Below are 15,126 nucleotides of genomic sequence, written 5' to 3'. Positions count from 1 at the left end.
TTCTTCAACGTATGATGAGTTAATTTTTCTCTTTGATGTTGTCCCTTTTTTTTTTTTTTTTTTTTGTGGTACGCGGGCTTCTCACTGCTGTGGCCTCTCCCGTTGTGGAGCACAGGCTCCGGATGCGCAGGCTCAGCGGCCATGGTGCACGGACCCAGCCGCTCCGCGGCATGTGGGATCTTCCCAAACCGGGGCACGAACCCGTATCCCCTGCATCGGCAGGCGGACTCTCAACCACTGCACCACCAGGGAAGCCCGATGTTGTCCCTTTAATTGAACACGAAACTATAACTTTCTGCTCTTCGATTTTCAAGGAGGCTGGGCGAGGAGAGCAAGGAAAAGTCTCCCAGATCCATTTAACATATCAGACACCACTACCATTAAATATGCACTTGACTCACTTTGCATCCATATTCGTATGGCTCTATAGATTATAAAGAATGTGATATTCTTTGTTAAATCTTGGAAACTTTAAACCACTACCATCTTCCCCATGTTTAGTTCCACTTTCACGTGTCTCCATTTCATATCTGGTACATAATTGACTCACTGCTTCTAAGAAATGTGATTTTTAAATCCAGGTTCTTAAAAAAAAATCTTTAAATTAAACTTCTGAGAAAGTGTAAGCAGTTCAGTGCATTTCCAGCAGCCCTACCACCCACAAAAGGCCAAATAAACATGCACAGAATAAATAAACTATGGGATTGCTAACCAGTTATTTCAAATATCTAACCTATCATTGAGAATTACTCTCTGATGGATGGACTGCAATAGGTACCCACCATAAAGAGGAACAAAGTGATCGATCAATAACATTACAGCTTGATTTCTTTATCAAGGTTATGTCCAGATTTATTGTGATACCATTGATTACTTCATAGCACTTAGTACTAACGTGATCTCATAATCAGAATATTGACATGATCCGTTGTAATTCTGATCTGGGCCAAGGCTTGTATGATTCTATTACCATACTTCTCATAGAAGAGTTTCCCTCAATAATTTGGAATGTCAATGTACTTTTCTCTGTTCCACCAACAATTTTCAATGTCCGATCTAATAGTATTTATTTATTCATTTATTTGTTTAAAAATATAACATGGCAAGTAAGAAATTTCTGTAATTTTCCTCTTATCATTATGCTTGTTTTTCCCATGTAGCAATAGCCACAGTGCTTATTCTTATCCCAGACAGGTAATGTACTATAAATTAGAAGCATTTCCAAAAATTTTCCAAGAAAGCCTACCTCATTACTTTGTTGCCATATTGCATATTGTTCCTATAATATTACTGTTTATTTTTGCAATGAACTGTTACATTTTTTCCTTTAGAATAAAAAGAGTTTGACACTAATTATAGTACATATTCAGGGAGAAACAGCAGGGTAAAAGTGACTACAGAATAGTTCTATGCTTTCGTACAAAATGTGGAGTCTAAAACTCATAACAGTTCTTTGGACCAGACTTTCCAGTTTAGAAGGAATAGCTGAAGCATTTGCTTCCAGAGTATTTGATAATGTGGTTTATAAATAATAAAGATGTCACCAAACTCTGGTAATATGAAAAGGGAATAAGATACTGATGCTAATGTCTCCCTGAAGTGTAAGTGATAGACACTAGAGTATATTTTTTCACACCTTATCTAGCTATATTAAATTTTTATATTAAATGAATGGGTTGAAAATTTCCAAAAGAAAAATTTTATTTGTCATTCTATTAAAAAACATCTTTGCCTCCAGCAAGTCTCTCTTTCTGAAAACCTACTTTTAGCCAGCCTCTGCATTAGTCTTCTATGATGAATATTCTCATCTTTAGAGAATTTGTGTCAGCTCTCAACAATAATCACGCCAGAAACAATGAGGTTTTTTTTTTTCTTTGTTGCTGCAGCTGCACTAATGGAAAGATTGCCTCTAGCTGCCAGCTATGTGATGGCTACTGTTACAATGGTGGCACGTGCCAGCTGGACCCAGAGACAAATGTACCTGTGTGTCTGTGAGTATTTTATAACATTGTGGGCATTTTATGATAACAACTTTAGATGTACATGGAATCCCTCCTCTATTGTTCTCCTTTCTTGGCGTAACATATTTTAAATGAATGTTTCGTGGACATCTCTGATCAAGTATTGTTCCTCATTGGCTCATGTACTACAGAATCTCCTCCCTCATCAATTTGCTAGTGATTTCATATGGAAAAGCTCATTCACTTCTTAGCATCATACCCATTTCAAACATTCAGAGATCTTTGAACTTGGAAAGCCCAGTAAAAATTGTTCTAATTTAATTGACCTTATTTACAATAGATATGTGAAACCCAGACATAATCATATTTATAAATACTTTGGTACTTAGGGCCATTCTTTTCAAAGTATGTAAAGTATCTTTTCAAAAGTATAATACTATTTGATTTTTGTATCAGGTTTTGAGTGTTGTATTATGTAAACCTATTAAGCCCTTGTCTATTTTGAAATACATTACCTTGAATCTGGGTTTCTAAATGTTTGGAAAGTATTGTAGATTCTCTGCTCCTGAGAAAATCTGGAATTTAATATATTCCCTTTTCAAATACCTGATTGTCCATAATGGAAAGCTTGAAATAAGACCATTCAGCCTATGTGATCTCTATTTTGAGTTTTCTTTTATCACTGCTTGACCAGAAGGATGATGCCCACATATGATCCACATCTGCATTCTGTTCCCCACATTTTCAGAATAGCCTATGATGAGTGTGTATATAAGAAATAAGTGAGAATACCTGAGAAAAATTTTGTTCATATGTTACTATTTCTGTATGAAATGAATTTGAAAAAAAAAAGTCAGATGCTTTATTTAGCTGTATTTTACTGAAATTCTGCAGATGCTCTGTTGGGTTTAAAAGTCAGCGCTGTGACCAGAAAGAGAACCCTTGTGATCACTACTGTCAGAATGAGGGGATTTGCACTTTAACTGCGTTTAATGAGCCGAGATGCAAGTAGGTTTAACCTTCCACTTACCGCTAAGCTTTGTGTGACATCATTTCAGGCCACAGTTCATTGGTTTAAATCATGAACATCCACATGCTTTCCACAGTGTAAACTTAATCTTGGGGCTCATCTGTGTCATACACACTTAACCTTTGCTTTGCTCGCCGACAAGTGTATGCACCACAGTTCTAGATTGTCTAGAAATATAATGGAGGGAATGAAAAACTCGTGGAACTGTCTCATAAAAATACATTTGCTAGAACAGTGGCTTTTAATTAGAGGACAGAAGCAGGTGTTTTTAGACTTTATTACTATACTGGATACTATAATTGGAATAGTGTATTTTATTTAATAACTGACTTTTCATTTCAAGTACTGATAAAACACATTATTTTGGCTCCCAAGGTTTCAGTGGAACTGTCTTACCTTAGATCAGTAAGACTTCTTTACAGAAGAAATAGGTATATGCTAAAATATTCCAGAAACTTCATTTCAAATCATTCTTTCTTGATTCAATTTGTTCATAACAAATACATTCTTTTCCTCTGTGAAATCTCAGGGACCACCTTTGGGGTAGCTATCAACCTTCATAACAATGGAAGTTATTTTTGCATCTTGCACTTGAGCTTTAGAGATGGATCATATCTGACATCCTCCTTAATACTCCATGTCATAAACAGAAACCCTGATTGGCACCCAATAATAGCTCATGGTGGTGTCTCAGAGTATTTAGTAATGGTTTTAACGCACAATTATATTAAAATTCAGATATTTCATTTCCAAAACTCTACAGTTTTGTTCATAATGATCTATTTTGTTATTCAAGAAAATGTCATTCTTTACACAATGATTGTAAAAATATGGGAAGTGATTAAAGTAATCACACAAGAAAAACTTGATATTCTTTCTTTTTTTCTAAAAGATATTTGAATATGTTAAACCAATGTTCCTACATAAAATAATCCAGAAATACTCCTTTAAATATCAGTTTATAAAGTGTATATAAACTGACCTGTTAAGAAATTGATTCACTTCTTAGTTCATACTCAGGTTTAGTGCCTTATGCAGCTGAAGACAGAGAGGGGACCCTTCTTTAGTCTTACCTCTGCCTTGCCTCCAACCTAAATTCCTCCAGTCATTCGGCAAATATTTATAAGACCCTGAAAGAGTGCTAAATGCTAGACAAGTGAAGATGAATGAAATTTAACCCAAACGTCAAGGAGCTCACGAATTAGTGGGTTTAGAAATTCATAAGCAACTAATTAACCTGTATTAATTCAGGTGTGAACACACGAAAAAAGAGAGGGCAGTGGAGTTTTAACAGGGCAGGTGATTTGTTTAGAATGGGAGATAGGAATACACGGAAGACTTTACAGAAAAGGCAACCTCGTGTTGTCCATGTAGTTCAGGTAGTTCAGTGACATCAGGAAGAACATTCTGAAAAGAAAGAATAACATAAGCAGAGACACGGATGTGAGACTTAGTGGCCTCTCTGGGGAACTATGAGTGGTTTAATACAGCTAGAATGATGGGTGACTGGAGAGTTGGGGAGGGGGGTGAGGAGTTAAAACTGGGAAGATAAATTGGAACCCGATTTATGCCAAAGTTAGGGGATTCCATAGGATCCTGAAAAGAATGTGTAGCCAAAGTGATTTGAGGCAGAGCTGAAGGAGTTTGCTTTCGAAGGTGACACTTAGTGGCATGTGGAAGAAAGGCCTGGAGATCAGCTGCAGCGATCCCACACCAAAAGGTCTGGCAGCACTTCAGGTGAAAAATGATGGATTCATGGTTAGTTCAGTGTTAGTAAGGTCAGGGTGATCCTTGGCCAAACTTTGATCTAGGTACTTACGTTATCTCATTTTTAGGACCCTGGTAATGCCTGCTGTGGGGCCCAGTCTCTGTATTTCTTGTCCCTTTCTCACAATTCCCAGGCAAAGTATACATGACATTTCAGCACCACCCCCCTCCATAATAGGTCTCAGGAACATGACCTGTCTATAGAATGCCCTTGTGTCACCAGAATGAATATTTCTTGTGGGCATAACAGTCCACAGTAATGTTCTGTTCCACTTTTCACTCTTACCATGTATCATCAGAGGCACCTGACCTTGTAAGGTATAATCAGCCTCGGATTAAAATCAGCCGGGAAAAATACATTAATCGGAGAGGTTCAGAGCAAACACCTTTTACTTTTGTGTATCTTTATTTCTATCTGCTTTGGGCTTAACGGAAATTTTGTCTGTGCTTTGGTTTTCTACACCCTAAAATTTATTCTGATGGCAGGAGTAATGCTTACTGAATTCCTCAAATCATTTAAGCCATGAAAGAATCGTAGAAGAGATAATGATATTCTGTTATTCACTCATTAATTCATTCATCAAATATGTATTGATAACCTATGATGAGTGAGGCCCTGTGTATATTCAGAAGAATTAATAACAGCTAAAACTGATTTAGCAAATACCTGTTTGATTCTAAAGTCCTTGCCCTGGTTATAACTCTTATTCCATACTGCTTTCTTTGTGCTGACTAACTCCAATAAGGTTTTTACTTTTAAAGAGCTTAAGATTCATTTTGGGTAGATGAATGGATTTTAAAAGTTAAAATACCATTTGATAATTGCTATACTGAAATATGACCAAAGTGTTGTGGGAAAACAACTGAATAGAGATCAGTTAATGATTATTAGTGGGAGAGAGAAAGGTTTTACAGATGAAGTGATATTTTAACAGTATTTTGAAAAAAAAGTTTAGTTATTTTACAGAGGGAAATGGCTGAATACCTTTCTTGAAAGAGGAATAGCACAGTGAGAGAATAGGTCTGAAAGTAGAAGATGAACGTTGTTGAGAATAGAACACAGGCTATGTGATATAATGGGGGGGTAGGGGGAGATTAAAGAGATGTGTTGGGGCCAGTTTGTGAGGTACATTTTATGCATGACACAAGAGTGGGTTTATAGAAAGAAGATTGGAGAATTAAGGATGGAATTCTAGGAGACACCAATGTTTAATACTGTATTTTGGAAGAATCAACAAAAAAATGAGAAGAAATAGAATTTGGAGGGGACTTGTCAAGGCGTAGTTTCCTCCAAGTCAAAGGAGTAGAGCATGTCCAAGAATATCAACTCCAGATAGTTCAAAGAGGATAAGAATTCTAAGTGGTTTATTGAATTTTGCAATTAGATGGCCATTATGAGAGATGTTTTGAAAGTGCTGTATGACAGCAACCAGATTATAGTTGGAAAAGTGAAAGGTAAGAAAGTAGAGAAGACTTTAGATTCCCTTCTGACTGTTTGGCTGTGGATTAAATGAAGGAAGAACAATTGTAACTTCAAGGGGAAGTGGGATCTAAGGGAAAATATTTTTACAATAAGAAAGACATAAGTTTCAAGAGGATCATTCTTTCACTATTTATTAAGGGCCCATTGTTAAGTAACTATGAAGGATAGATGGTTCAGACATAGATATTATGCTCATGTTTCTTAGAGTTAAAATTTCCAGAATATGGAAAATTTCCTAGTTTTACATAGGATACTTATAATTCATTTGGTACTAAAATGTAAATAAATAAAAATAAATTTAGTATGAAGTGTCTATGATCATGTAGAATACAAAAATTGTCCAGCTAAGAGAATATTAAGCCCTCAGGATCTCTTTCTAGTGGTTGATTCTCCTCGTAAGTGGAAATTTTTGGAAACACCGATTTTAGCTTCAGATGTCAATTGGTAGTGGTCATGTATCTTTGATGAAAAGCTACTATGCACTATTTCATCTAAGCGCCTTTACAGGAAACAAAAATTGCTTTACGAAGTAAGATATAGTACTTGCTTTAGCTTTGTTGGTACTACGTTTTTCTTTTTTTCATAGAGTAAAAAACTATTGAATTGTGCAGAACTTACACACATTTGGAAGGTCTACAAAGTATTCAGATCTATGAGGTTGACAGTTTTTTCCACATAGAAATTTTATTACCTTATCTTTCAATTTAAGGAATAGATTTGTTCTTTGAAAGCCTTCACTTTTGTCTCTTGATAGCCCTTTTCACTTATTACTATGTGCGGAAGAAAAGAAAGCTCCAAAGAAAAGCCGAGAAAAAATGAAAATCTAAAGGCTTTTTTATGTTTATTTGGAGAGAGTTTTGACATTTATTAAAGAAGGTATATTGAACAATGTTAAAGCCAAACTTTAAAATATTAATATGTGTTATTTTGACAATGTTCGTATTGTTAAACAACTTTTGTTGTGAGATATAGAAATGATTAATCCTGTGAACTCAATAACAACTTAACTATGTCTTCCTACTTCTAAAATTTCTCCCTAACATAAGACTTTCATTTATATTGAATTTAAGTTTTTTTTAGAAACATAGACCAACCTCCACAGTATTATCTCCCAGCAATACCCACAGCACATTTCACCCTCCAGTAGTAAAGAAATACTTGTAGCTACACTGCTTCTCCTACCACTGTGGACACAGGCACATACACAGCCTCACCACATAGCCATGGGACAATTCCACACCTAGATGTTTTTGATTAAATAGCTCACTGGACCCAAATGTCTCTCCTGCCTTTTTCCACTTTACTCTTATTATCCCACTAGTCTCAACACAGGATTATCTCCTTGTATATAGCACGTGGCAAGTGAATAGTAAATATTAATTGACTTGGACTTAACTGAAGTTTTTTAAAAGAGAAGAATCAAATATTCAGGGTTCTCCAGATAAGAAGAAGCAATAGGATATATACCGTATGTATCATATATCATATATATTATATATATAAATGGGGAGAGAGAGACATTTATTATAGGAATTGACTCACCCAATTATGGAGATCAAGAAATCCCAGGATCTACTGTCTGCAAGCTGGAGAACAGGGAAAGCTGGTGGTGTAATCCAGTGCATATCTAAAGACCTGAGAACCTGGGAAATGATGGTGTACGTCACAGTCTAAGTTCAAAGAACTAAAAACCAGGAGCATTAATGTTCAAGGGCAAGAGATGATGGATGTCCGAGCTCAAGCAGAGAGAGCAAATGTGCCCTTCCTCTGCCTTTTTGTTCTATTCAGACCCTCAGCAGATTGGATGATGCCCACCCTCACTGTTGAGAGTGGTCTTCTTTACTCAGTCTAATTCAAACACTTATTTCTTCCCAGAGACACCCTCATAGACACACCCAGAAATAATGTTTTGCCAGCTATCTGGGCATCCCTTAGGCCAGTCAAGTTGACATAAAATTAACTTATACACACAAGTGATACATCTATATGTGTGTATGTGAATTTTGCTTTTTTATCAGTATTTTGAGATGAATTGTGTTCAAAATTCATATGTTGAAGCCCTATCTCCCAATACCTCAGAATGGGACTGTATTTGGAGATAGGGTCTTTAAAGAGATGAATAAGTTTAAAATGGGGATCATTAGGGTGGGCCCCAATCCAGTGTGACTGGTGTCCTTATAAGAAGGGGAGATTTGGATACAGCACACACAGGGGAAGACCATGTGAAGATATATAGGAAGAAGATGGTCATAAGCCAAAGAGAGAGGCCTCAGAAGAAATCAAACCTGCTGACACTTTGATCTCAAACTACTATTACTTTGATTTCTATTCATTCTGTTTCTTTATGCAAATATACATTTGCAGAATATTATATACTGAAATGAAATCATGTAATAGGCACTCTTTCCAGTTTATTTACTTTGCAATACATTATGAACATCATTCCATGTCAATCTACATAACTAGATGCTTTTATTCTTAAGGTTACTGAGTGTTCTATTGTCTTGACTTTTCCTATTTTATTTAATGCACCAGCTGTCATCCAATAATTAGGATTTTTTTGTTAGTTTCTGTTTTGTTCCATTTTAAAATTAATTTTTCCTAGGATAAAAACTTCTGTCTTTAAATATCAGTGTGCTTATCTCATTAGTTTTCTAGTATCAACACCCAGAAGAAGTAATATTCAGTGTGAAAATATAGACTTTATTAATCAAACTAGCAATGATTTGGGGCAAGTTACATTGTCTCTTTATGTCACATTTTCCTTGTCCATAAGGTGATGGGTTTAGACTAATTGTTCACTAATATACTATAAAACTATAAAGTATGATGTATTTAATCAGAGTCCCATTTGAATTTTAGTAATTTTTAATAAATTGGGTCAGAGTCACAACCCCAGATACCAATTCTCTCAAAATTCCTCTAAAATATCTATAAAGACACTGAGAAAACAAAGATTCCCATTAGTAGCAGAATTGAAGATAACAAAGCCTTTATTATTAAAACTATGGAGTAACTGAAGGGCTAATCATAAAATTCCTGGGTCAAAATTAAATATTTGTATTTAATTTTTCTCTGTGATACGATGGTCTATTTTCCTGATACTTTAAAATAATGTACCACAATTTATCAGGTTATATAAATAGCTTATTTATGCCTAACTTCAAGAGAGGTAATAATCTTTTCCACCTATTTCTTATTATCAACCCCTAGTCTAGTATCAATAGATCCACAATCTATAAGAACTAGAGACCTAAGTGTCTGTCCCCTGGTTTCTTCATATTTTTGTCCATTTAGATAACAAAAATACTGGTGATTTTTTTCTTCCCATATTAATTCATCAGCAAATTTTTATTGAATACCTACTATATACCAGAAAACAACCTAGGAACTGAAGTTTTTATCAGTGAACAGACAAAACTGTTTGACTTGTGAAGCTTAAAGATTAATGACCATTATTGGTGGAATTTGGGGAATATTTCCTTTAAAATCAATTTTCTGTATAATTCACCTTCTTTTTCAAAAAGAAAAGAAAAAAAACAAGTTTAAAATTATTTTTTATCACCTGAAAAGGGAGAACCAAAAAGATCTAACTCTGATATTACACTGGTTTTGAAATCATACCAATTCAGGCCCACACTGTTTTGAAAATAGCAGTATGGCAAAATTCCAAGACATTTTTTACTATATATATTATTGCTTCTTGCCCATAGCAGGACCAATTCTCTGTGTGGTCAAAAACAATTTAACACTGTTAGTTTTTTATGTTTTGCTTCTTCATTTCAAGCAGAAGCTAAAAATAACTTTCTGTGAGCATTTTTCCCCAATCTATTATTTGTTTTCCCCTTTTTTCTGGATTTTTTCCTTTTTTTGTTTTTTTGGTTTGGTTATATTTATTTGGGCATCTGTTTTTTTTTTTGGTTTTGTTTTTGTTTTTTTTGTGGTACGCAGGTCTCTCACTGTTGTGGCCTCTCCCGTTGCGGAGCACAGGCTCCGGACGTGAAGGCTCAGTGGCCATGGCTCACGGGCCTAGCCGCTCCGTGGCATGTGGGATCTTCCCAGACCGGGGCACGAACCCGTGTCCCCTGCATCAGCAGGTGGACTCTCAACCACTGCACCACTAGGGAAGCCCTGGGCATATGTTTTGTTTTGTTTTGTTTGCTCTCTGGTTTTTGTGTGTGTTTTTTCCTCTTTTTTTGGGGGGGGGGACAGTTTTCCTTTCTCTGATCATCTTCATGAGTGTGTTACATTTTTCATATTACCCTATGATATTCCATATTGTATGGCTAGAATTAACTTCTCATCTCTGTGTGGCCTTTTGACATGGAGCATATTTCTATGAAACTGGCTTGGGAATGCTGCTTGTTTTACTCCATGGCCCTTCTAAATGTACATGTCTATTTCTTTCTGGCAGGTTGTGAATTCCTTTAAAGAAGAGGTTGTATCTGATTTATCTGTTTTGCCTCAGCAGCTAGCATGCATTCTGTGTGTAATATGTGCTTAACTAATGTTGCTAAAAAATACTGTCCTAGTGCCTGTATTGTATTGTGAAATCTGACAGCCTATGATATAAGAATCCTTCTATCATCATTGTAATACCACTTCTTACTTCATTAATACATTTTCAAAAACTGCAAGAGTCAGAAAAAAATTTAAAAGTTATTCATTTCATTATGATTTTTGGTTCTCTTTCTCATCTTTATGATATCTTCTAAAACTACCACAGGAAGTTTCCTGAGCGTTCTGGAACTGAGGTTAAATATCTCTCTACAAAAGGAACTAAATAGGCTTTTAACTTACCCATATTAACTTATTAGTAAAACTTAATTATATTAATTTTTGTTCTCTCTTCTCCTTGACTTTTTGTTGTTTTTACTCTGGTATTTTTTCTCTCAAAAAAAAAAAAAAAGAAAGAAAGAAAAGAAAGAAAAAAGAATGAAATAGAGGAAAGTAAGTTGTAGCCCCTGCCCTTGAGGGACTTTGATCTATTTGAGGAAAGAGATGAGACAAAAAGGAATGTGGCAGGTGCTCTGGGGATGTGAGTGGTGTAAGATAAATGGTGCTTCTGGGGGAGTATTAGACAATAACGTTATACACTGAAAGAGTTCTGAGGAACATAGTATGCTTAGCTAGGAATTTGAAATTTATTCCATAAGTTCATAAGCAGTAGGGGAACATTAATAACATTTGACATATGAACTATCTCAATCATGTGTGTGTTTTAAAAAGGTCTTGATGTCATGGTGCTCTGCTGGAACAAGAAGCCCTGGGTTTGAAAAAACAGATTTTAAAATGAATCCCAATTTACAAAGGAAAGGGAGACAAATTTTTTAATTAAAGAAATGGCTTTTTAAAAGTGATTTGTTGGTAAACAGGGCACAAAAAAGAGCCAAAAGATAGAAGAGCTTATATCTTGGAATTGCAGTTTGTTTTGTTGGTTTCCTTTTTCTTCTCTTTGCCTCATTTGTCATCTTAATATGGAAATACTGATAGCATCTACTTCCTAAAATTATTTTGAGGAATAAGAAATGTAATACCTGTTAAAAAAAAAAACAGAATATTGTTTTCAACATAGTAAACACTTTTAAAAAAAGTAGAACCTTATAACTGTTCTAATAGACCATATATAAAATGATCAGTACTTGGCATAATTTGGGCTTCTGGGAGTTTGGAGGCAAAAAATAAGCTGTGGGGTTCTTAAAAAGTGCTTATTATTAAAAATAAGCAAAATATGGCATAAATAAGATTAAAAGTGTGATGATTGTGATAGTAATAGTGACTGAAAAGGGAACTACATAACTAAGCTCAAGTGCCATGAGGGATACGAGAGAAAAAAAGGGCAGCAGGTCCACCCTCAAACACCTCAGAAAACACACAGGAACTAGCTTTTTTTTTTTTTTTTTTTTTTTTTTTGTGGTACGCGGGCCTCTCACTGTTGTGGACTCCCCCGTTGCAGAGCACAGGCTCCGGACGCACAGGCTCAGCGGCCATGGCTCACGGGCCCAGCTGCTCCGAGGTATGTGGGATCTTCCCAGACCGGGGCACGAACTCGTGTCTCCTGCATCGGCAGGCGGACTCTCAACCACTGCGCCACCAGGGAAGCCCAGGAACTAGCTTTTGAAACATTTTCAAAGCAGATTTTAAAAACTCAGAGGGATGCAAAATGAATATACAAGTACCAAAGGGACATTTATTAAGCGAATGATCAGAAAATTAGTCATTTTCTTTGGTTTTGTGATTGTTCCATCTAATTATTTTCTTAAAAGTTTAGCATTGTTTTCTAAGTCCTTAGGGTGAGAAACACATAAGGAAATGTACAGGTACTAGGGAGACCTCTGTTGGGGTTTTGGGGAAGAAGATAGTGAGTTTCGTTTCTGTCACACATTTTTAAAAGGTAGGAATTATTCTTCTATATTACAACAGCTAATTAAGGCCTAAGTATTTCAAACTGCTGGCTCTGCTGAAAGGAGAGGGCCTTCTACTCTTCAGGCCTCTGCTGTCAGGCTGAGCAACGCTCCTCCTTGTGGACCAGCGACCCTGTGGCCCCATAGAGAACATTTGCGAAGAGCCCAAGGAAGCTGTCAGGAGTGATTTCAAACAGATCACAACTTTTCAGCAGGGGTTTTGAGCAATTCAACTTTAGCAGCCTGTGTTGTCCACTTTTCAAGAGTCAGGGCATTGCATGTCCCTTATTTGTTTTCTGCCCCGTGGCATATTTTCAAAGCACAAAATGTGAAACGTGCATGTCTTTTGGAACAGTAAAGGCCAGGAATATCTGTCACATAAATATCTATCCTTTATGATCCCAGGTAACAAGTTGTAGCTTGTTCTAGCTTTCACCATGCTAGTCATGTCATGGGGAAAAACACGGAATACAGATATATTTTTCTATTAAAGTTTCAAGCCCAGTTTGTGCTTTGAGAGTACAGGTGGCTCTGCCTAACAGAGAACAATTATTGCATAGTTACACATTGGGCAGCTATTGTTATGAATCTTTGGTGTAGTCACCTTATTTTCCCTTGATTCTGGGACATGTTCTTGGCCTTTAATATAATCAGCAAGTAAATCAGAATAACCAAAGAAACCAAATACAATATAACTACATAGTATTTTCATTTGTGTACTTGTTACCTCTTTAACAATTTACATTATTTTTCTCTCTATTAGACTGCGTTCCCCAGATTTTGCTGCTATGAAAAAGCACAAATTTCAGATACTTTTAACAATGAAGATTTATTTCCTGCTCATGTTCTATCCTGGAACAAGTCAAAAAATAAATAAATCAATAAACCTCCAACCTACTACTTAATTCTAAACCAACTTTATACAATTTTAAGAAAAGGATCAGAGGAATATAGATTAACCAGCAACACTGGTTTAAGAGTAAAAAAATAAATGAAAAATTCCTTACATTATCGTCAGTTAAGGAAATATTTTCTTCTTTTTCACACTGGAATAGTAGCAGAAGAAAGCCATTTTTGTTAAAGGAGTACAGAAATTTTAGCCTAATACTTCTTCCACTCAGCATACAAAGAAAAATTATATTGATATTGGTGTGCCATATACAAGCTTTAAATTTAATATTCATAGTATTATTTATCACTTGAGTTAAATTAATTTAGAGGGTGTGTAAATTTTATATACATTGTATCATTTAATCTTTCAGGAAGCCTAATTTTTTTTCAACTTTTATAATGATCAACTTGCCTTGCAAAAAGGAAAAAGGAAAAGAATAGAAGGAAGAAAGGGAGGAAAAAAGAAACAAAGTAAAGAAGGAAGAAGAAAAATTTTGAGGTAGTAAAAGGAAAACATACAATAGAAAGATAAAATATAAAATATTAAGGGGAAAACAAAGGTTAAAGCATAAGAGGCTAGATCTGTGGGAAATGTGTGACAAAAGTGGGAGTATTGCTCTCCCTTGTATTATAAACTAAACCACCAAAGTGGGTGAATTGCTAGAAGATATATCCTTTGTGAGGAGGGGAGACTAGATTACAGCACAGTTCTGTCTAATTCCAAAACTTACACATGCCATTTGTGTCACACCATACCAGCACTTTAATTTTACACAATTATTTAAATGACTAAATTGAATTAAATTACATTTAACTACATATTTGTTTGTATGATTTTTATATAAAACTGATTTCCATGTCAATTTACCCATCAGGCAAACTCCTTTAGAATTTTTGTCAGGGAAAGAAGATAAACGTTTCTTAGTTAGCTGCATCGTGGGACAAGAACGGAAGTGTCACACAATTTACAACATTGAATAAGTAAAATTTTACATGTCCAAGTTGCTAAAATGTGATCATCTAATTTTTTAAAAGGAAGAATTAATAAATAGATTAATGAAGGAAGGGAGGGAGGGAGGGAGGGAGGGAAGAAGAAAGGAAGAAAATATTTGCCTATTACTGTGGTTCTTACATGTTAAGTGTTTTTCATAGTGGATCAATATTCTTTTCAGTGAGAAATGACTGGTAACTAGCTGAAAACATGTACTTATGAATGGAGCTATATATTCTTCATAGAATGGGATATGACACATGTATGTGTATTCATATGAGTTCAGCCATGCATCCTCCATGCCTTCATGCATTCGTTCATTCATTTTAACAAACAAACATATTGATTGACCAAACCTACATACTGACCATGTGCTCAAGAAATGAAGAAATATAAAAATGAATAATAGATGACCCCTACCTTTAAGTAATCAGTCTAGCATGGTCATAGGCAAAGGCATATTTAGAGATTTATAAATGCATACATAAATAGAGAAATGCAAAAATAGAATGTACCATATTTATGATTGTATGTGGGTCAAATATATAAAGGTATTTATAACTGCCCCCAAATGGCAATTCTCCATAATGTAAAATACT

The 15,126-nt window shown here is 35.4% G+C and overlaps 1 protein-coding gene across 1 annotated transcript in view; it reads left to right on the top strand.

Moving 5' to 3' along the window:
• The window catches only part of LRP1B (LDL receptor related protein 1B), a gene marked incomplete at its 3' end in the record, with an annotated part of 2,351,282 nt that overhangs the window by 2,314,130 nt on the left and 22,026 nt on the right, over window positions 1–15,126 (top strand). Inside the window, exon 109 of the mRNA XM_082630936.1 lies at window positions 1,887–1,991. Within this exon, the coding sequence (XP_082487062.1) occupies window positions 1,887–1,991 (105 nt within the window). The remainder of the gene's footprint in view (window positions 1–1,886; window positions 1,992–15,126) is intronic.

Source organism: Mesoplodon mirus (assembly GCF_964341445.2).
Source record: "Mesoplodon mirus genome assembly, chromosome: 8".
NCBI classification, from domain to species: domain Eukaryota; kingdom Metazoa; phylum Chordata; class Mammalia; order Artiodactyla; family Ziphiidae; genus Mesoplodon; species Mesoplodon mirus.
The sequence above is the reverse complement of the archived record's forward strand: the minus strand, read 5'-3'. Positions and strand labels throughout refer to the sequence as shown.